This window comes from Gymnoscopelus microlampas, assembly GCF_963454915.1.
Source record: "Gymnoscopelus microlampas genome assembly, chromosome: 8".
NCBI lineage: Eukaryota > Metazoa > Chordata > Actinopteri > Myctophiformes > Myctophidae > Gymnoscopelus > Gymnoscopelus microlampas.
The window spans coordinates 3,460,696-3,485,216 of NC_139945.1; the positions used below are offsets into that span (position 1 = coordinate 3,460,696).

Below are 24,521 nucleotides of genomic sequence, written 5' to 3' on the forward strand. Positions count from 1 at the left end.
TACCAAGGGGCAAAGACACACACACATTTAACATCTTTATTTGCGTTCACATTTTAACAAGAAATTATTGAACACAAAACAGTAGTAGATAAACAAACTTGGCAAAGCTCAACGACAAGTATTTCAGGATAAACGGGTACAGGAAGCATCGCCTCCTCCATATATGGCGACTGCCAATTATCACAGACACTGAACTGAATTTTGCCAATGCCTTAGCTTTTGGCATGGGCATTCCTTACACCTGTAGGCCTCACAACTGATTTATGGACATTACCAAGGCTTCCAAATATGAACACAAGCAGTTTACATTTGTAACCAAGCTGTATGATAGCATCCTTAAGACATTGATACTTAAGCACCTTGGTAAGGAATGCCTCTTCCAGGCTGTGATCAAATGTACATGCCACTTCTAAAATGGTCTCTTCTCTACTGTCCTCATCAACAACAACAACATCTGGTGTATTAGCTGTGACATCTGAAAAGGCATCATTTGCAGATGATGAAACATAACTTATGTCCTTAACTAATAGGTCAACAATTATGCCGTGCCTAGCAATGTACATTCCCTTATATACATAGCAGCTATTCAGACTATGTGACAGAGTTTCAGTAAGTGCAGTGTGGTCATGGTGCAGACAATGAGGAGGAAACGTATTAGGGAACCACAGAGAAACATTCAGTCTGGTTGGAAGGACCTGTAATCTAGCTTTGACTGTAAAGGTGATTATATCCTCATCAACTGCATATTTTTGTAACATTGTATGAGAGACGGTGTGATCTGCAGTAGGAAGGCAAGCTAGCTTTCCTTGTAGTTTTTAACCAGTCCAGTGTTGTTGTTGGTTCTGCTGTTGTAACATTACAAGGTACTTCCGTGCATTGATTGGTTATAAATGATGTTCTATATCAATAACAGCAGCACTTAACACACACACACACACACACACACACACACACACACACACACACACACACACACACACACACACACACACACACACACACACACACACACACACACACACACACACACACACACACACACACACACACACACACACACACACACACACACACCTATGTCTGTCCTAGCTTCTGCACACTCAACTGTGATCCTGTTCTGTTACTCACTAAGGCCACTAGATGGCAGTGCAGGACTAATATACTCATTTATTTTGGTACACTACACTGGCCTGTCACTAATGTATATCTGACTGTGTGATATATTTAGGGTTTCAACGGTTGATCAAACTAATCAATTTAATTGATGATAAAAACAATAATTAATAGATGCTAATTTAATGAAATAATTGATCGTCAATAGATCCCTCTTTTGGGCATAACATTTCTAGGGGCAAAAAAACAGTGAAACATAGAAATATACGTTTTTCAGAAAACTATTTTAGAATTTAGAAGACATTCAGCCTCAGGTCTTAATGGGTTAAACAGGGCTTAAGTGGTTAATTCATAATGTATTTTTGTACACTTGGGTCCCGGTGAGACACCCAAATGATATTTTTCGGGTCTCGAGATGAAAAGTTTAGGGAACCACTGTCAATAACCCAACATTATTCATTATGCAACAACTTGGATCAGTTCTGAAAATAGAGAAACGGAGGGCAGGCGTTCAAGACTTAGAAAGAAAGAAGAAACAAGAATCCAACTCCACTCTTCATCGTTAAAAAAGCCTTTTAATGTCAGTCAGGCTAGTTGTTAATGGAACCAGTTAAAAAGTGCCTTTTTGTGTGCTCTGAGGAAGGCTATTTTATGGTTCCCTCCTGGCATTACAATTTACAATGTAGGCATTTAGCAGACACTCTTAATCCAGAGCGATTTACAGTAAGCAAGGTAAACACTAGTAATCTAGGATCATACAGTAGGTAAACCAAGAACATATCATCACTCAACAGTATAATATCAAAAATAATTTATAATCTCTACATTGAAACTATAGGATGCCAGGTCTACACATGACCTGGCATCTGTCTACATAACTATCTAAATGACATTTTAGCCTTGGCATAAGCCTGCATGGTCATCAAGGCTAGGACAAGTGCTACGGGCTGAGGTGCAGTCTGAACAGGTGAAGGAAGAGTGCCTTGGACTCATACTTGTGTAATGATCAGTTCTTCTTGGACAAGGACCAGTGTGTCACTTTTTGATTTGAGCTAAAAAAAAATCATTATTTTACACTTTGGCTATTTTTGAAAAATCTTGAAAATGTGTGCAAATCTTTGAATATATTTATTGTTTTAAAGCGAACATTTTAACTCAAATCTTTGCTTCTGGGGGTCCCTGACATGGTGTGGACATAAATAAATGGTTAAAATGTGTGTGTGTGTGTGTGTGTGTGTGTGTGTGTGTGTGTGTGTGTGTGTGTGTGTGTGTGTGTGTGTGTGTGTGTGTGTGTGTGTGTGTGTGTGTGTGTGTGTGTGTGTGTGTGTGTGTGTGTTTCCTGTAAATATACACCTTGTTCTGCTACTGAGCTTTTACTGATATGTAGTGTGACATAAAAATGTTTGAGCACCACTGATATAGAAACATACGTTTTTCAGAAAACTGTTAGATTTAGAAGACATTTGTAGAATCAGCTTCAGGTCTTAATGGGTTAAATGACTAAAAGTCTTAAGATTCTGTTAAAATGTTCATGTCTCCCACAAGTATAGTAATGTGTGTGTGTGTGTGTGTGTGTGTGTGTGTGTGTGTGTGTGTGTGTGTGTGTGTGTGTGTGTGTGTGTGTGTGTGTGTGTGTGTGTGTGTGTGTGTGTGTGTGTGTGTGTGTGTGTGTCCGGTGTGTGTGTGTGTGTGTGTGTGTGTGTGTGTGTGTGTGTGTGTGTGTGTGTGTGTGTGTGTGTGTGTTCAGGTATCAGAGTGCTGGATGGTCCTCTGACAGACAGCATGGAGGCCATAGCCTTCAACAAGCACTACCAGGTCAACGACGTGTACAGCTGCAGGTCAGTCTCTCATACCGTCTCAACCATCTAATTCAGCGCTTCTCAAACTTTTCAAGCAAATCTTTGAATATATACTGTTTTAAAGCAAACATTTGTAACTGTCAAATGTCTCAACAATCGACTAGATTTTTCTGAAAAAACTATTTGTTGCTATAATTTCAGTGGTGCTCAAACTTTGTTCAAGGACCCCCAAAATGTACATGTTTTTGGCCACCGATCCCCATCAAAATATGTTGCTCCAGGGACCCCCCAGAAGCAAAGATTTGAGTTAAAAATGTTCACTTTAGAACAGGGGTCTTCAACGTTTTCAGGCCAAGGACCCCCTAACTGAGAGAGAAATGAAGCAGGGACCCCCACTATATATTACATGAAATTGTGTTGCAGATTAAAGCTTTTTATAGATGTTGTATTCATGTTAACTGAATGACTGCCAGAATTATTTCAGATCTGCCAGAGATTTTTCATTGAAAAAACAAAAGTACTCAGGAGCCGAGATACAGAATTTTTAAGTTTTGAATTAACAAGGAAGTGGATGGGAGTCTAAATCTTCGAAAAATCATATCTCCTTGGTCTTTGGGTCAAATTGAAAAAAAAAAAAAAAAAAGTTTCAATTTTTTTTTCAAATTTTTCAATTTTTCAATAGAACGCATTTATGCGATCTTGGCGGCCAAGTGCGCTATTTAATAGATCGCAATTATGCGTGATTGGCAGGGATTGAGTTAATGTGTATTTTCAGACATTTATAACCACTTAAACCGTCAATACTTAATAAACTTTCACTCTGTACTTGGTCTGCTCTTTTTTCCCCTCTTTGCCGAAAATAGCCGATCTACAAGCTCACAACCCCTCGCAGCGTGAGGTGTTGTGAAAGTTAAAGTTAAAGTTGTCCTTAGAATACTGTAGGGATGCTAAGGTTCAAGTGGCTAAAAAATAATGATCCTATCACACAGAGATTTGGCGGACCCCCTGTAGCAACTCTGAGGACCCCCTAGGGGTCCCGGACCCCCTGTTGAAGACCCCTGCTTTAGAAAATATATATATTCAAATATTTGCACAAATGTTCAAGATTTTTCAAAAATAGTGCCGCGCTATGAGCTTGTAGGTCTGCTATTTTTGAGTAGCCAAAGTATAAGATAATGTCTAAAGTGGTTACACCAGGGGTCTTCAACGAGAGATGAAGCAGGGACCCCCCACTACATATTGTAGAAAATAAATTGTGACAGCTTCATAGACTTTGACAGCACTATCATGGTATGTTGGATTAATGTGTATTTTAAGACATTTAAACACTTCAACCGTCAATACTTAGGGCTGGTACACACTGCAAGACCTTAAAGTGGTCGGGGGGGTCATCTGATCGTTAAGCATAACACACTGCAGGAGTTTATTTCTTGAAATCGGCTGTCATAATATCGTTGTGGTCTTCACAACACGATTGATCCCCGACAAGGGACACACTGTAGGATAGTTCACTAGGATGCTATCTCCAGAGTCAGACCCAATACATACATTTGTGTTTATTCTAATTCATTTTAATCGACGTATCCCGTGATATGCCTCTCTCCCTCTCCCTCTCCCCCCGGGCCCTCTCTCTCTCCCCTCTCTCGCTCGCTCGTCAAGAGCGCAGAAGCGGTCAGTGCCATGTCTGCTTATTATAAGCGACTTTGGGATTGTTTTTCTGTAAAGTTGCTTGAAAGTGTAGTTGTTTTTTTGGCCTTGTTTCCTAATGTTGTTTGAACCAGTTGTTCTCAAACATTTTCATGGCAAGGACCCCCAAATTAATAATAATAATTAATTGTCCACAGAGGCGCAGACGTACCTCCCCCTTCTGAAAACATGTTGTGCTAGACCCCCATTCAAGATCTGTGTGGATTTTGTAAATATTCCACATTCCCCCCCCCCCCAAATGTCTTCTTTAAAAATAGCCTATCTACAACGTGAGCTTGTAGATCGTCTATTTTCAAGTATCCAATGTATTTGTATATAGGCTTAAAGTGCTCATAGTCGCTTTTGTTGGGCTTGTTTTCACAAACCTGGTTGCTTATTTCTCTCGCAAAATCTGGCAACACAGACAACGACACATACACACACACACACACACACACACACACACACACACACACACACACACACACACACAGAGAGATCTCTCGCTCTCTGTCTGTCTGTCTCTCTCTCTCGCTCTCTCTCTCTGTACAATTCCTCTAAAATAAACAGCCCACCAGGCTCGCTCACTTTCTGATTTTGTTCTATAATGTTAACTTATTACAGGACTGGACGGCAATATTGCGGTAGGGACTGTTTGTTGTGGTCAGGTCCAGCGACGCTCCCCTATAGCCACTGTGGCTGTAATGTGCTATCATTGGCTGTAGCGTGCATCTCCTTGCAAGGTGCTCGCAGCCCCGTTCATAGTGTATGATATTGTCTGTTGTCCTGTCCCAGACAGAGATGAATATCTAACAATTTAGATATCTGAAAACGGTCGGAAAGCCGTCACAGAGCGGAGAATCGCGGCCACATCGGGTCGCAGAGCCTTTCACACACACAGAGCATTATCTCGCCGATCAAAGGCCGATCTGCGTCAGGTCGGGAGGTTTTGTCGGCGAGCGCCAAAAAATGTCGGCGACAGCAATATCGGACCTAATGTCTTGCAGTGTGTACCAGCCCTTAGTCTGCTCGTTTCCCCCCCCCCCCCCTCTACACCCAACCTCTTTGCCAAAAATAGCAGATCTACAAGCTCACAACGCCTCGCAGCGCGAGGCGTTGTGAGCTTGTAGATCTGCAAGCTGCAAGCTGTGATCTACAAGCTGTGAGCTTGTAGATCTGCTATTCTTGGCTAATGTTCCGCTCAGAATAGGGATGCTAGGGTTCAAGAGGTTAATGTAAAAAACATGATCCTATCACACAAAGATTTGGGGGCCCCCGCCCTGTAGTAACTGAGGAACCCCCTAGGGGTCCCGGACCCCCTGTTGAAGACCCCTGAGTTATATGGTACTCAACCAAAGGATGTAAATGTGAGTTTTGGGTGAACACGAGGCCATGTGTTAGTGGTTGTGTGAGATAGATGGGTGAACACGAGGCCATGTGTTAGTGGTTGTGTGAGATAGATGGGTGAACACGAGGCCATGTGTTAGTGGTTGTGTGAGATAGATGGGTGAACATGAGGCCATGTGTTAGTGGTTGTGTGAGATAGATGGGTGAACATGAGGCCATGTGTTAGTGGTTGTGTGAGATAGATGGGTGAACATGAGGCCATGTGTTTGTCGTTGTGTGAGATAGATGGGTGAACATGAGGCCATGTGTTAGTGGTTGTGTGAGATAGATGGGTGAACATGAGGCCATGTGTTTGTCGTTGTGTGAGATAGATAGCATCTCTGTTCCCTTTGAATCAGACTGTGGTCTCTTTACAGCTGGGGTCCCGATGATGACGGCCACACTGTGGACGGACCACATCCCCTGGGCAAGGTAAGAGAGAGGGGGAAACAGCCTCTAATGAGTGCCAGGCAGGGGTGGGAAGAGTACTCACATGTTTTATATAATTAAAAGTATCAATACTGCAATGTAGAAGGCACGGAATTAAAAATGTACTTGAGTAAAAGTACAAAGGTTTTGGCATCAAAATGTACCAAAAGTAGAAAGTACTCTTTATGCAGAATGTCCCGTTTCACAAGTTTTCAAATGAATACAATGTATAAAAATCATTTGAAAATAGCAGAGCGACCTACTAGCTCACAATGTGTCGCGATCAGTGTTGGGTAACGTTACATTTAAAAGTAACTTGTTACAGGACTACCGACATTAAATTACTTTCTGAGAACTCGTTAGATTATGTTTTTGCGTTACCGACGATTAAAACCCCTCTGTGAGGAAGTTTGATAAACATCAAATCAAGAGTGCAGCTGTTGGACCACATTGGCAACAAGACAGTGTTTCCTTATGCTTTAATGTGTTATCCTGGGTTTAAGTTATAGTGTGATTATTTTACTTGTATATCTTTTACCAAAACCAAACCAAATCAAAAGCAAGCCTACAGGAGTGACCGCCAGTGTTGTTGAAGTGGAACTGTGCTGGGCTTCACCAAGGCTATCTGCAGTGTACTTCTCCTCCTTTCACCAATACATCCAACAATAGTGTGAATACTACCATGACTGTACTAAAGGAGAACCTCTCTGTCTTCTCTCAATCTCTGCCATGTCATGCCATGGTAAATGAATGTAATACAAACAAGACCACCCAGCCGTGTGTAGTGGTGACCCGTTGAATACAGAGCCGGATAGAATGATAACGCAATCACCATGCCGGCTCACCACTTTCTGTGTAACATCCTCGCAATTCAAGGGCAAGACCACTTTGTTAGAGGTTTGGGTTGTGTAGTTACCTTGCCGTTATGTAACTCCAAAGGTGGACAAGAAATCAAAAATAATTGCTCCATTGATTAGAAATTGATAATTCAAATGATGCTCCTCATTGACTTACATTGTACGCTGAAACAGCTCTCAAAGTCACTCTTTTAGCACGTAATTGGACGGAAACAAAGTTGATTCAGACAATATAGAACCTCACCAAACCCAGTACTGTTTTTTTTATTATAAAAATGTTAGCTTCCTGTTGATTTTGCTATTTTTATTTAGAAGAAAACCCGGACTGGATCCGCGGATCCGGATCTTCAAATAGTAACATCAACAGGAAGTTGACATTTTTATTAAAAAAACAAACAGTACTGGGTTTGGTGATGTTCTATATTGTCTGAATCAACTTTGTTTGTGTTCATTTATGTGCTAAAAGAGTGACTTTGAGAGCTGTTTCAGTGTACAATGTAAGTGAATGAGGAGCATATTTTGAATGATCAATTTATACTCAATGGAGCAATTATTTCTGATTTCTTGTCCACCTTTGGAGTTACATCATGGCAAGGTAACTACACAACCCAAACCTCTACCAAAGTGGTCTTGCCCTTTAAGTCTCCGTGCCGTTGTCACAGACGAGTTAATCGATCAGGAAACCTCGCAAACGTGTCGGATGGATTTTCCTTTTCATTTTGTGGCAACAAATTAGGTCTTAAATGTAACTATAGGTAACGCCATTATTTTGGAAAAGGTAACTAGTAACCGATTACTCTAATTGCAAACTAACGCTGTTAGGTTACTCGCTACCCAAAAAAACGTATTCCGTTACAGTAACAGTGTTCATTTTAACACCGTAACCCCCAACAGTGGACGCATTGAGAGCTATTAGGTCGGCTATTTTCAAATGGCTGAAATGTATATAAGGGCTGAAGTGATTAATGTATGTTTTGTAATTATCAAAATCTACAAAGTAACTAGTTCTCCAGTAAAGTCAATTTACCTCAAAATTGTACTTAACCCATTGAGACCTGGAACTGTGTCATTTTTACATTTGAGCTAAAAAGCATTATTTTACACTTTGGGCTATTCAAAAATAGCAGATATACAAGCTCATAGCGCGGCACCGAGTGCCGCGCTATGAGCTTGTATATCTGCTATTTTTGAAAATTCTTGAAAATGTGTGCAAATCTTTGAATATATATATTTTAAAGCGAACATTTTTAACTCAAATATTTGCTTCTGGGGGGTCCCTGGAACAAAATATTTTGATGGGGGTCCGCGGCCAAATACATATCATTTTGGGGGTCCTTGACATGAAAAAGATTGAGCACCACTGATATAGAAACATACGTTTTTCAGAAAACTGTTGGGATTTAGGAGACATGTGGAATCGGCTTCAGGTCTCAATGGGTTAAGTACTAGTACTTGAGTAAATGTTCTTTTACACCACTGTAAAGAGCAACTAGTGAGTGCCAAAGCCACATTGCATGCAGTGCTAAAAATGTCCCAAACATGTCCACATCCATCGACTTTAATTCTTAGATATTTCAAATTAGGCATTCAATATTTGACTTCATGGTAGGCATATGGGTTTTTAGTTAGTAAAGGGATAGTTCACCCCAAAAATACTTTTTTCTATGGATTAGTCACCCCAATGAGACTTGGATTCATAGATATTCTTTTGTTTTTGTCACATACCTAAGACAATAATTTGATGACCGGCAGCGGTTCCACGGTTTGATGACCGCTGTGTACCGGTCCACTGGTCATCAAATTATTGTCTTAGGAATGAGACAAAAACAAAACAATCTCCATGAATTCTCCATGGGGTGACTCATCCATAGAAAAAAAGTATTTTTTGGGTGAACTATCCCTTTAAGCTAGGCATGGTATTCTTAAATTAAATGTTTTAGGCAGTTGTTTGTTCTCTTCTCTATTTGTTATGTTGTTGTGGGTTTTTTAATATGTGGGGACTGTGGATGGAAATGAGCTTCTAGCTAAATCATGTTCACATGACATCATGTTCAGTTGATCAAATGTAATGAGTGGAAGAAATACTCAGATAGGTTACTTGTGAAAGTATCAATACCGCAATGTAGAAAATCTAGAAATACTCTGTTACAAGTTAAAAGGCCTGTGTTAAAAATGTTACTTGAGTAAAAGTACCAAAGTATTGGCATCAAAATATACTTTGAGTACCAAAAAAAAAAGCAGATCTACAATCTCACAACGCGTCTTATTGTGATCTTGTAGATCAGCTTTTTTCAATTATGTATAAAATAGGGCTAAAGTGGTTATTGTATGTTTTATAATATAACAACTTGTATCTGCAAAGTAACTAGTAACTAAAGTTTTCAAATAAGTGTTGTGGAGTAAAAGTACAATATTTGTCTCTGAGATGTAGTGGAGTAGAAGTAAAAGTACTGAAAATTGTACATAAGTACAGCACTTGGCTGAGTAAATGTACTTGGTTACTTTCCACCACTGATTGAATGATCATCAATGAAAAATGATGAAATAATGCAAATTGGTAAGGACCAATTATATGAAGATAAGGTTGAAAATGAGTGAAGTGCTCCTTAAATAAAAATGTCCTTTTCTATTCTCCCCACCAGTGTGTGGCTACACGCTGGTTGTTTTTGGGGCAGATGTCGGCCAATTGAATATAGGCCTAAGTAGACAGTGTATAGATTAATTAATATAGGTGTAATGCTTCCTCTCCCCTGTAGGCGGCACTGCAGCACGGGGTGATAGCTGGCAGGCGAGGCTTTGGCAGCATCTTCGTGGTCGCCAGCGGCAACGGAGGCCAGTACAACGACAACTGTAACTATGACGGCTACGCCAACTCCATCTACACCATCACCATAGGTACGCGTCTGCCAGGGGTCACACACACACACACACACACACACACACACACACACACACACACACACACACACACACACACACACACACACACACACACAGACACAGGGGTCTGCCATCAGAATAGCCACACCAGGGGCCACGCGCGTGGCAGGGCTGGCGTCTTGTGTTTTCAAGTAAAAGTCAATGGTCATGGTCACTACTGTCATGGTCCACACAGATTAACCCATTGAGACCTGAAGCCGGTTCTACATGTCTCCTAAATCCCAACGGTATTCTGAAAAAACGTATGTTTCTATATCAGTGGTGCTCAATCTTTTTCATGTCAAGGACCCCCAAAATTATATGTATTTGGCCGCGGACCCCCATCAAAATATTTTGTTCCAGGGACCCCCCAGAAGCAAAGATTTGAGTTCAAAATGTTCGCTTTAAAAATATATATATTCAAAGATTTGCACACATTTTCACGATTTTTCAAAAATGGCAGATCTACAAGCTCGTAGCGCGGCACTCGGTGCCGCGCTATGAGCTTGTATATCTGCTATTTTTGAATAGCTCAAAGTGTAAAATAATGCTTTTTAGCTCAAGTCTAAAAATGACACAGTTCCAGGTCTTAACACATTGCCTGCCAGAGTTTTTTCAGATTTTTAGCTGTTGCCTGCCAGGGTTTTGCCATGTTTTTGGTACCTGTTCGCGTAGCCACAGATTTTTTTCCTCCAGTATGATTGATCCCCAGATGGTTTCTAATCACAGATGAGATTCAGGTGTGGTTTCACAAATGTCAACGAGGTCATTTTGACCTCGTTGACATGTTTGGTTGATGTTTCAATATAGCTCAAAAGCAGTAGTTTTAAACCAAAAAACAAAGTGAATTGTTTGTCCGTTTGAATTTTAACATTGAAGTGAATGGAGCAGCAAATCTGCTCCTAATCTGTTCATAATTCGACAAGGGTTGAAATTATAAAAAAATGCAAAAAAAAAAAAAAAAAAAAAAATTTGAAAAAAAAATTTTTTTTTTTCCTTTTTTCCAAAGACGTATATATACGTCTTTGGCAGACAACAGCTGATAATTAAAAGACGTATATATACGTCTTTGGCAGCTAATGTGTTAATAGCTTAATAAAACAGTAATGTACAGAGCCATGGCATACTGGAATGTGCTTCCCCCATATTTGACTCAAGAAACAAGAAGAAGCAATAAAATAAACAATAAATTTGGTTTCAAAAAGAAACTTAAGGAAGCAATAATCTGAAAGGAAATTAGATTAGATTAGGTTGTTCTTTTTGGTATTTTCGGACAGTCAAACCTGTTTTGTTTTTAATTTAAATTTGTATTGTTAATATAAATGCTGTTCTCTAAGTTTGTGTTTTTGTTCACTAACACATTGGTTCTCAAAGTGGGGTACGGGGACCCCCAGGGGTCCTTGAGGGAGTTCCAGGGGGTCCCCAGCTAAATGATAGATAGTTAGGAACCAAACAGGTCCATTTGGTTCCATTTGTACACTCTTAGGGTTACATGAACATTGAGTTTACAATATAAATTGGTGTCCCACAGATAGAAATGCCATTAAGTGGGGGTCCGTAGCCCAATAATACATGTCAAACGGGGGGGTCCTTGAAATTAAAATGGTTGAGAATCACTGCGAGAGCCGTAAAAATCTTCTCTTATGGGGGTCCCTGGCATATATTTTCAAATGGGGGTCCGCGGGCTAATAAGTGTCTATTTGGGGGTCCTTGGCACGAAAACGTTTGAGAACCACTGCACTAACATTCATTATATTGTACTGCATTGTATGATTTGTATTGTGATGATTTTGCCTGGACCCCAGGAAGAATAGTCTCCACTGAGGTGTAGACTAATGGGGATCCTTAATAAACAAACAAACAAACAATCACCCAGGAGGACTGATCGTTGTGTCCGTATACATCCTGTGTGTTTCAGGAGCTGTGGATGAAAAGGGCAGGATGCCGTTCTATGCAGAGGAGTGTGCCTCCATGCTGGCTGTCACCTTCAGCAGTGGAGGAACCAAGCTCAGGAGCATTGTAAGAGACACACACACACTCACTACACACACACACACACACACACGCACACGCACACGCACATGTCACACACGCGCACGCGCACGCACACGCACACGCACACACACACACACACACACACACAGTTCTCAACAGGCCTGAAAATGAAGGCCCGGTCCTAACTGGGCCGGGCCGAACAGGGCCCGGCCTGAATAATTACCATAATTCTAGGAAAACCTGAAAAAGTATCATAAGGTGCTTAACTCTCTCAGTGCCACGCCCCGAGATATACCGAGTTTTTCCCGAATACCCTCGCTGCCAGAACAAGAAATCCCGAGTTTTTACTGTCATCGTGCTATTCTGTTTATTTTTCATGATCATTTTCACTTCCTGACTCCTTCAGACTCATTGGGTTCCGGTTTCATGACGCAGATTCCGTTTCCGGTTCTCATTTTTTTCCCGCGGTCATTTTCGGCCAGAATAGGGAAAGTCACGTTTTTTCACACGGTATACAAAACGAACGGAGAGGTCTACGAATATTCTCTTTGGTCTGGGTGACGATCAGTCATCGTAGTCGACGTGTATAACATCGTATTTTAACCCGATCAGAGATTGTCAAAAAACGTCACATCCGTTTATGACCGGATGTGACGTGAGCCTGTTTGGGAGGGGGCGAGCGAGTCAACAAGGTGATCAATGTTATCGATTTGCTGCTCTCTACTGGTAGAGCTGTCGTATGAGTTTAAAACTGCATATAGACAAGCTATTTGAAAATTAAATGACAACATAACAAAAAAAACAAACGAAAATTGCTGGCACTGGGGGAGTACTTTATGAAAATACTCTGGCACTGAAAGAGTTAATGTCATCAGTCACGCAATCAACAAGCTTTGAACTGAGCAGATTGGCTGCATCCACTGCCATTTCCGTCTACCTTACCGTTTGGCCGCTAGGGGCAGTTGATCTCCTTTTTGTGTTTTGGGGTAAATGAACGGCCTACTTAATCATACTACAGCGTCACACGAAAGCATCGATAGTATCAAATCTGTGTGGTTAAGCTGAGCGCACCAGGTTCCATGTGGCTCCACAGGGTCCCTGGCAGCTACAGGCTATACCGGTCATCTATAGGGCATAGCATTTTCTGGTCCCACACCAAAATAGTCAATGCATTTTTCCCATTGACATTTCCAAAAATATTTATATCAATTAATTTAAGCCTAGAATCAAGCCATCCAGGGTCCTGGTGAATCATGACCATAAAACACATTTTTTGTGATTTTTTTAATTTTTTTTAAATGTATGTTATTATATGACATACTATGTATATCCAATCTCACGCGCACCGCACTGCAGTTGCCCCAAAATACAGTCGCCCCGTAACCTCGGTAAACTATGCCTAAACCTAACCTTAATCCTAAACGTAACCTCATTAAAACGGTGCCAAAATCTAACCTTATTCCTAAACTTAACCTCAGTAAAACTATGCCTAAACATAAACTTATTTCTAACCTTATCCTCAGTAAAAAAGATACAAGAAAATGGGGGTGAGTGTGTTTTGGGGCGAGTTTTCCGGGCGGTTACCCTGCGACCTGCGTAGTAAAACCATGGAGGTTTTTTAGCTGGTGAAATGCAAACAAAAGCCACCGGGAAGATGCAAGTTGGAATGTTGTCTGTGTGGAGCATGTCAGGTCAGGCCGGGTCTAATACATTTTAATTATCCTCGGTTCGTTTCGGAACGGGTCCAGTTTGCCTCGGTCCCGTTTCGGGCCGGGTCCACCTATCACGGGTCCATATCGGACCGGGTCCAGTAATTTAGAATGTTTTCTGGGGGGTCCAATTATCCACGGGTCAGTTTCGGTTCGGATCCCATTTTTCAAGCCTAATGAACATATATATTCCACATATATGTTTAACATACTGTATATGTGGATATATGAGCTATATACTGTATGACACATATTTCCTATAAATCCACGTATATGAACCTGAATTTGCCATATAGTCTGCATATATTTGCCATATACTGGCATATATGTTCATATATGTAGTAGGCGTGCGCTAGACCAGATCCGGGATTTGCGGGAGATTTATTACCACTCGTGGGTGTCCGGGAGCAGACGCTAATTTACGGGAGATTCCCGCAACTCCTGGGAGAGGTGAGATGTCTGGTACAACTAGAAAAATGTTCTTCTCGGAGCACAGGTCTCCGCCGGAACAGGTTGATTTATTGTGGGCCGGCAATGTTACACAGCAATTGGACACTGCGTTCATAATTTGATGTTCATTTTGTTAAAAACGGGCCACTCCTGCAAACTCCTGGAAACCAATCAGGAAAACTCTGGACAGATCCGTCTTGATCACATGACTATAGAGGTAATGTGTACCTATTTGCGTGATGTTTGGACACAATCTGTAGGAGTAATTGCCCTCCTGGCCCAGTTCATGCCGATCGGGCCAATGGTGCCGGAGATTAGCTGTTCACAGACAGACGGACACACACAGTGGCGGAGCGTCCGGGTAGGCCAGGTAGGCGGCCGCCTACGGGCCCGGGCCGTCAGATCACATGGACCTTTATTTTATTCGAAATAGACGCACTTTGCGTGTTCCGCCTCTCCGCGGCCGCCTCTCAGCAACTTTCCCAGAGAATCACCAGCTTACATGGAACTGCAAAAATATTCGAGGCTCCCCAATACACTGTTGGAAGCTCAACCTAACCCTAAAACCGAAATAAAGTAACACAAAAACGAACACGAACACAAACAAAAACACAACCCAAAACCCGCGCTCTGCGCGCGCGCACGGGCTGGGCACAGCTCGCGTGCGTGTGTGCGCAGGGGTGGGGGCCTGATCAGTGTGCCGTGCCTACCGTCCCGGCTTTCAGTTGTTCCACCACTGGACACACACACACACACACACACACACACACACACACACACACACACACACACACACACACACACACACACACACACACACTGACACTGACACACTGACGGACAGGGGCAAAAACAGTCCCGGCCACGCCTTCGGCCTGGCAGAAACAAACATATATGAAGATACAAAGCGATGCCTGACGTTTGTAGCTGCTACAAAATCTATAAAGCTACATTCCAAGTTGAGCTGTGCTGTAGCTTCAACTGCAGCTACACCGCCACCACGTGTTGTTTGACCCAGTGGTTCTCAGACTTTTTCATGTCAAGGACCCCCAAAATGATATGTATTTGGCTGCGGACCCCCCCCCCCCCATCTCAATTTTTTTTTTTTGCCAGGGATTTTTCAAAAATAACTACAATACAAGCTCATATATCTGCTATTTTTGAAAACGCCAAAGAAAATAATGCTTTTTTTTTTAGATAAAATCTAAAACGACACAGATGCGTTCCCGGTTTTAATGGGTTAATGGGATTAGTCACATATCGATGCAGAAACCCATTTTCCTAAATTAACGGCCTTCTTGATCACACTACAGCGTCACACAAAAACATCAAAAGTAGCAGATCTACAAGCGCTAAACACGGCTACTTTTTTTTTTTTTTTTTTTTATCCTGAAAATTAACGTTTTTGGACATAATGACAGAGACGATACTCATGTGTGACCCAGTGCGACAACCACTTTGTCATTTGCACAGTTATAGCTCACAAGCGAGACGTGATTTATTACGGTAAATCAGAGCTGAGATCAGCGTGTAAATATGAAAACAATGCATTACTAACGCATTGATAATGCATTACATGCAGTAAACAACAAAGTACAAGTTATTTCTCACCTTGAGTTCCCGGTATTCTAACACAATCAATCCGGGAACGCATCTGTGTCATTTTAAGATTTCTTTGGCTATTTAAAAATAGCAGATCTACAAGCTCTGAGCCGCGCTATGAGCTTGTAGATCTGCTATTTTTGAAAAATCTTGAAAATGTGTGCAAATCTTTGAATTTATATATTTTTTTATGGTGAACATTTGTAACTCAAATCTTTGCTTTTGGGGGGTCCCTGGATCTAAACATTTTGAGATGGGGGGTCCGGGCCAAATACATATCTAAAAATGTTTTCAGTATGTTGCTATATCAGTGGTGCTCCAACTTTTCTGTGTCAAGGACCTCAAAAATGACATGTATTTGACCACGGACCCCCATCTCAAAATATGTTGTTCCAGGGACCCCCCAGAAGCACAGATCAGAGTTAAAATGTTCACTTTTAAACATATATATATATATTCAAAGATTTACACACATTTTCCACATTTCCCCCCAAAAAATAGCAGATATATCGCGCTATGAGCTTGTATATCTGCTATTTTTTAATAGCCAAAGAAATCTTAAAATGACACAGATGTGTTCCCGGTCTTCATGGGTTAATGAAGTGAAATGTGGGATGATGGTGGCATTAGAAAGAACAAAGCCCATTCGTTACGGTTAATTACAGTTGATGTTGTAAAACAATGGGGGGCAGAGCAGCTGTTCATGACATGTCAATCACACCCATGAGGGAAACCTGATAGAATAGACTCTGGTGCAGAAGTAGTGTTAGTCAAACCTGTCAATCGGACGAAAGCCCACAGCTCGCAGTTTTTATCTGGTAAAGCGAATGATTAGAACAGGGGTCTTCAACGTTTTACTGGCCAAGGACCCCTTAGCTGAGAGAGAGAGAGATGAAGCAGGGACCCCCTACTACTAACATACTGTATTGTATACCATTGTGTACCAGATTAAACCTTATGATCAGTGTTTTCAGACATTTAAAACCCTCACTACTTAGTAAACCTTTGGCTCTGTTCTTTTTTTCCCTCTACACCAAACCCCTTTGCCGAAAATAGCAGATCTATGTAAGCTTGTAGATCTGCTATTTTCGGTTAATGTTCCCCACAGAATAGGGATGCTAGAGGTCAAGTGGTTTTAAAAAAAAGAAAAGATCCCATCACACAACAATTTGGAGCCCCCCCTGTAGTAACTCTGAGGACCCCTGTTGAAGACCCCTGGATTAGAGGTCTTTGGGCGGTGGTGTCAGAAAAAAAAGACGTTTCGGGGTATGGGAAAATGAACTGGAACAGGACATTTCTGAAAACTGGTACTACACTCTTTCACACAGCCTATCAGTGGGGAACTAAACTAAAATGTTAACAATTGACCGTCATATCAGAGCTCATATGTGAAGTATTGTTTTAAGTGGATTTTTTTTTCTATCTATGACCAGCAGTCCAGTAGGAGACACAAAGGAGACTCTTTGTGTCTCCTAACGAAACCGCTGCCGGTCATCAAATTATTGTCTTAGTAATGCGACAAAAACAAAAAAAAATATCCATGAATTCAAGTCTCCATGGAGTGAATCATTGATAGAAAAAGTCATTTTGGGGGTGAACTATCCCTTTAATATTATTTTCATGAATGTATGATTTGTAGGTGGTGGCACACATTGGGGAGGGGGGGGTTACATAATTTGGGGGACAAGCGTTAAAAATGACTGAACGGGTGTGCATTTTCATACTGACATGATGAAGATCCTCTGAGGATCAAAACGTTGTCTACTCGATAAAGTGATCCTGGTCTACTTCTACCTCTAAAATATTAGTTTATTTGGTCTAGCACCCACTTTCGATGTGCGTGTAATTAGATATTATTTTATAATTGCATGATTAAAAATAAGATGCATCAATTGAAGAAAACAAGCTTTATTCACTTGTTTGATAAAGTATGAACTAAATATCTTAAATCAAAGCATGCGTCATCTTGCAATAAATGCACAAATTCTCTCTAGTACGTACAGCGTCTGTCTGTAGTTCACGTATCTCGAGAACTGTCCAACCGAGCGACGTCCAACTCTGTATACGCGTTGCTGACGACTAGAGGAACCTCAATATGCCTGCCGTTGAGTGGGTTCGGATAGGCGGTTTTGGTCCAGAACCACCACCACAACGTAGCTCTAACAGTTTTTTCTGTCTTTAAAAACATTCATTCATATTCAAATGTACATGTGTTTACAAATGCTTAAGTGTTTAAACATTACAAAGTACATTCTCTTTTTTATGTCAATGCATTGCTGTATTGAAATTTCAAAAGATTTTCAAAATAGCCGATCTACAAGCTCATTTGTAGATTTTTTATTTTGTTGGCCTTAAAATGTTAATTCATGCTGTGTTTTCGATTGGTTCCCAGAGGGGTCCCTTCCTAGAAATGTCGTGGAGATAAAAGTACAATATTTGTCTTAGGAATGCAGTGCAGTGAATGTCATAAGTATCCAAAACTAACATACATTTTATACTCAAGTAAAGCACAGACAGTAAAAAAAAAAAGTATTTAAGTACTGCAATAAATGTACTTTGCCACTGACCCATACACACGCACGCACGCACGCACGCACGCACGCACGCACGCACGCACGCACGCACGCACGCACGCACGCACGCACGCACGCACGCACGCACGCACGCACGCACGCACGCACACACACACACACACACACACACACACACACACACACACACACACACACACACACACAGATTAAACGGCTCCGTTTTTTTTTTACGAGACTTTGACAGAGACTTTGATGACGGATCAACGCTGCTCTCTCAGGCCATTGGGGTTTGTGTGTTTGTCGTTGTTTACTGCCGTCGCCATGGCAATGCCTCTCCGGGCCGTGGGATGCCACGGGCCAGGCACAGTGGGGATTGGTGGCCTTTTGGTTGAAGCCTCCCTCACCCTCCAACTGAAAAACCACAACATGCCTCGCTTAACCCATTAAGACCGGGAACGCATCTGTGTCATTTATTTTGGCTATTCAAAAATAGCAGATATACAATAAGCTCGTAGCGCGGCACCGAGTGCCGCGCTACGAGCTTGTAGATCTGCTATTTTTTGGAAAATCGTGGAAATGTGTGCAAATCTTTGAATATATATATAAAAAATGTAAAAAAGAACTCAAATTGAACCACTAACATAGAAACATATGTTTTTCTTAACTGTTAGGATTTAGAAGACATTAGTAGAATCCCCCAGAAGCAAAGATTTGAGTTACAAATGTTTGCTTTAAAAATATATATATATTCAAAGATTTGCACAGGTTTTCACAAAAAAAAAAAAAAAGAAAACAGTTTTTTTTGGGAAAATCATGGGTCTTTGATTATAATTTTTAAAGCAAACATTTGTAACTCAGATCTTTGCTTCTGGGGGATTCTACAAAATAGTGACTCAGTGCCACACTATGAGCTTGTAGATCTGCTTTTTTGGGGGAAAATCATGGGTCTTTGATTATAATTTTTAAAGCAAACATTTGTAACTCAAATCTTTGCTTCTGGGGGATTCTACAAAATCCTAACAGTAATTTGACATATCTTGCTATAATTTCTCAAAGATTATATGTGTTTGGCCGTGGACCCCCATCTCAAAATATGTTGTTCCAGGGACCCCCAGAAGTTGTAACAGAGTAAAAAAAAAATCTGCTTTAAAAAGTGTGTATTCAAAGATTTGCACACGTTTTCACGATTTTTCAAAGAAATAGCAGATTTGCAAGCTCATAGGGCGGCCCTCGGTGCCACACTATGAGCTTGTAAAATCTGCAATTTTTTTAATAGCCAAAGAAATGTTAAAATGACACACAGATGCGTTCCTGGTCTTAATGGGTTAAAAAGCCTGGTGGTTTCCACACTGTTGGCCTGCTGGCATCTTCTCTGTGTGGAAAGTAACTACGTTAGGAAAGGAAACCTTGTATATGTATCCTCCAGAGTCTTTCAGAGTCTTTTCAGGGTGTTTCGCCTTGTATGGGTGTGGTTTTTGAGGTTAGGTTAAGGCAGGGACCCCCAAATTCATATATATTTCCCCAGAAGAGAAGATTTATGTAAAGAAAAAAAATATTCAAAATCTTCCACATTTTTTAGACATTTTTCAAAACTTTTCAAAAATAGCAGATACATGGTAAATGGTTTATTTAGCGCTTTTATCCAAAGCTCTTTACATATAGCCTGGTAAACCCTCCCTCCGGAAATCTCATTTCCATTTGATTTCAGGAGTGAGTCTGGCCTGATCGCCCATTCTGCAATATTGGCTGTGGGCTGGAGTTGGGCGGGAGTAATACCGTTGACTGACAACCCCTTCAGCCAATGATTGTTGTTCCCCTCCAGCCAATCAGCAGACTAATGTGACGCAACGAGACTTTTGAGACGGCCATGCCCAAAATAGGTTGCCTTATTCGGATACATACGTGTCACTGCCCGCCCCTGCTGGTTCTCTAAATTTATATTTTTAAATAGGCTCTGTCATGATTAATGACCACATATATGAAGTTAAACAACTAAATTCTATCCAAACGATTTCTTAAAAGTAAATTCCGTGCCTCAAAAAAGAAGTTTGAGAGCGTTTTAAAACCGAAAATAAAAAGTGTAACTGGCCATAGAAACAATGGCGGATCGTTCCATTTTTGTCGGCTGCACTCGGTCCCATTCGGGCTCACTCGTACTCGCCACCTGATTGGCCAACTGTCGCTGTCAATCACAGAACGATGAGCGACGACGCTGATAGGCTCGGTTAGTTGGTAATTCCACTAGAAACCCCCACAATGGGCGATCAGGCCAGACTCACTCCTGAAATCAAATGGAAATGAGATTTCCGAAGGGAGGGTTTACCAGGCTACTTTACATAGATTGTGCATTACATTCACACATTCATACACCGATGGTGGAGGAAACCATGCAAGGCACCAACCTGCTCATCAGGAGCAATTTGGGGTTCAGTGTCTTGCACTGCCCCACCCGAGCGCCTATATATGACTTTTATCTCTTTATGTGTTCTTACAATTCTTTATCCTCCTCCGACACTGCACATAGGACCTTGTGAACCCATTTTCTGCCATGTCGTGAGATATGTCTTCATTGCCTTGTTCTTATACATTCCTACAAGTTTCCCTTGTACTGAGGCATCCCCCCCCAAAGTGCTACGAGACATTGGATATCTCCGTCTGTCCGCTGTATGCTGCTCGCCATTGCTTGCGCTCTCGTAAATCTTCTCACACTCTGTAATGACGTCAGGGGCACTCAAGTGACGTTTTGGACAGTTTGATATGCGACTTGGGTGGTTAGTTCAGGTTACTGCGTTCAGACTGAGACGCATCTTTAGGAATCAGATTTGAATCAGATCTGATTCCTGGAACAACATATTTTGAGATGGGGGTCCGCGGCCAAATACATATCATTTTGGGGGCCCTTGATATGAAAAAGTTTGAGAACCACTGATTATATAACATGAGTTTAAAAAAAAAAAAAACTGTTAGGATTTAGAAGACATTTGTAGAATCCCCCAGAAGCTATGTTCGCTTCAAAAAATATATATTCAAAGATTTGCACAAATGTTCACAAATGTTCAGATGTACAAGCTCATAGCGCGGCACCGAGTTTGTAGATCTGCTATTTTTGAATAGCCAAAGTATATAAGATGTGGTTCAATTATAAAATGACAGATTCTTTCCCCGTCTGAATGGGTATGACAGTGAATTACTTTTTCTCTTCGCAAAAGTGCTGCGTCATACATTTATGGAGATGTATTAGCGCACACACACACACACACACACACGCACACGCACACGCACACATGCACACGGCCACACGCACACGCACATTTCCCGGATTCACACACACATTTCCCGGATTGAATGGGTTACCTTCTGCCTGTTGTTGTGTCTCTGTGGACAGTGACAGACAGCTTTGTTTAACAGTGTGTCACTGTCACATAGAAACCTTGTATCTCCAACAATTATACTTTTTTCATGTTTAAATGTTTTTCTTAACATAAATCAATGCCCTCCTTCATTGTGTGCAGGGCTGGAAAAAGTACTGAAATGTTTTATTTTAGTAAAAGTATCGATACCACCATGTAGAAGTACTCTGTTACAAGTAAAAGGCCTGTGGTCAAGATGTTACTTGAGTAAAAGTACAAAAGTATTGGCATCAAAACGTACTTGAAGTACCAAAAGTACCAAAAGTACTAAAATGTTTGAAAATATCCGATCTACAAGCTCATGACGCGATGCGACGCGTTGTGAGCTTGTAGATCGGCTATTTTCAAATAGCCACCTATGTTTTCCAGCCTATGTTTTAGAATGTAAACATTTATATCTAAAAAGTAACTAGTAACTCAAGTTTTCAAATCATTGTAGTGGAGTAGAAGTAAAAGTATTGAAAATGGGAAATACTCCAGTAAAGTAAAAACAATCCTCAAAAGTGTACTTAGTACAGTACTTGAGTAAAAGTACTTTACACCACTGATTGTGTGACGATGGCAAAAGTTGCATAAAATAGCCCGATGCACAAGCTCACAGTGTGTCACATGGAAGCACCTTGTGAGCTTATAAATCTGCTATTCTTTGATGTTTTTATGTATTTGTTTTATGTGGAAGTGTTTAAGTGTGTCTATGGGGGATTTTATAAATATTGAACCCATGAAAAGAGCTAGTGAATAAATAATAACTACATTGGGTCAAACGTAGGTTATTTTTTTCTCCATTTCCTCAAAAGGAAAGGGTTTGGTGACTTAGGAGGCTGAGTGGATGGAAGCTCATATAATATGTCATCCATAGCAGAGACAGCTGCTCCAATGCAGCTTAACCCATTGAGACCTGAAGCCGATTCTACATGTCTCCTAAATCCCAACAGTATTCTGAAAAACCTATGTTTCTATATCAGTGGTGCTCAAACTTTGTCATGTCAAGGACCCCCAAAATGATATGTATTTGGCCGCGGACCCCCATCAAAATATATTGTTCCAGAGACCCCCCAGAAGCAAAGATTTGAGTTACAAATGTTCGCTTTAGAAATATATATATTCAAAGATTTGCACACATTTTCACGATTTTTCAAAAATAGCAGATCTACAAGCTCATAGTGCGGCACTCGGTGCCGCGCTATGAGCTTGTAGATCTGCTATTTTTTGAATAGCCCAAAGTGAAAAATAATGCTTTTTAGCTCAAATCTAAAAATGACACATTTCTAGGTCTTAATGGGTTAACCCATTACGACCGGGAACGCACCTGTGTAATCACTTTAAACATTTTTTATACTTTGGCTATTAAAAAATAGCAGATCTATGAGCTTGTAGATCTGCTATTTTTGAGAAATCATGAATTATTTAGCAAATCTTTGAATATATATATATTTGTAAGAGAACATTTTTAACTCAAATCTTTGCTTCTGGGGGTCCCTGGAACAAAATAGTTTGATATGGGGGTCCGTCGCCAAATACACATCATTTTGGGGGTCGTTGACAAGCAAAAGTTTGAGCACCACTGATATAGAAACATATGTTTTTCTGAAAAACTGTTAGGATTTAGAAGACATTTGTAGAATCCCCCAGAAGCAAAGATTTGAGTTACAAATGTTTGCACGAAAATGTTCACCATTTGCCGCGCTATGAGCTTGTAGATCTGCTATTTTTGAATAGCCAAATACATCTAAAAATGACATCGATTCTTTCCCAGTCTAAATGGGTTAATGGAGCTTTACATGATCTCTGTAGAGCAGTGGTAACCAACCTGTTCAAGCCCATGAGCACTTTATATTGCTATGTTTAAGTCCAGATCTACCACTACAATATGTTACAAAAAAACACCATCAGTAAAGGCCTTTGCAGACAGGGTGCGATTGGTCAATCAGTTCTTACCGCATGCAAAAAGACGCACAAATCTTTTGTAACCCTTTTTCACCTGGTGCCAATTTTCTAAGTGATCCTGGGTGCTACACCTAGGGAGGCCAGAGCCGAGCTCATGCCTCCTTCAATGCATGAGAGCCAACTGACCTTCTTGTCACCTGACAGGGGGGAGTTTCCCTGGTTGGACGTAGCGCGTGGAAGGAACACGTTATTCCAACCAGTTCCCTTCCCCTCCATCAGGCGCCCCGGCTGACCAGGGGGAGGCAGTATAGAGACCAGGATTACTGCATGTTTTTGTGAGGGTATTAACTACCCTAGAAGACACAGGGAGAACATGCACCCAGGACCTTCTAGCTGTGAGGCGACATCGCTACCGACTGTGCCACCGTGCCCCTTACTTCTGCAATTTCTGATTGGTCCTGACAAGAGACGAGAAACTTTGTTGGAGTTATGCTTACAATCGGGCATTTAGAGGTCAGGATTGATTTATACTTATTTGCGCACCGTATAAAATAGCTGATTGATAAGCGGCAACGCGTCACGCTCTGACACGTTGGGAGCTCGTAGAGCTGCTATTTTGGCATTTAAGGCCCGTGGTTAAAAATGTACCCCAAAAAATCATCACCTTCCTACATTACATTACATTACAGTCATTTAGCAGACGCTTTTATCCAAAGCGACTTACAATAAGTGTATTCAACATAGG

The 24,521-nt window shown here is 41.1% G+C and overlaps 1 protein-coding gene across 1 annotated transcript in view; it reads left to right on the forward strand.

Moving 5' to 3' along the window:
• Positions 1-24,521, forward strand: part of pcsk7 (proprotein convertase subtilisin/kexin type 7) — a gene marked incomplete at its 3' end in the record, with an annotated part of 72,837 nt that overhangs the window by 15,048 nt on the left and 33,268 nt on the right. The window contains exons 6-9 of the mRNA XM_084064038.1: positions 2,861-2,951; positions 6,362-6,416; positions 10,027-10,165; positions 12,108-12,208. Of these exons, the coding sequence (XP_083920164.1) occupies positions 2,861-2,951; positions 6,362-6,416; positions 10,027-10,165; positions 12,108-12,208 (386 nt within the window). The remainder of the gene's footprint in view (positions 1-2,860; positions 2,952-6,361; positions 6,417-10,026; positions 10,166-12,107; positions 12,209-24,521) is intronic.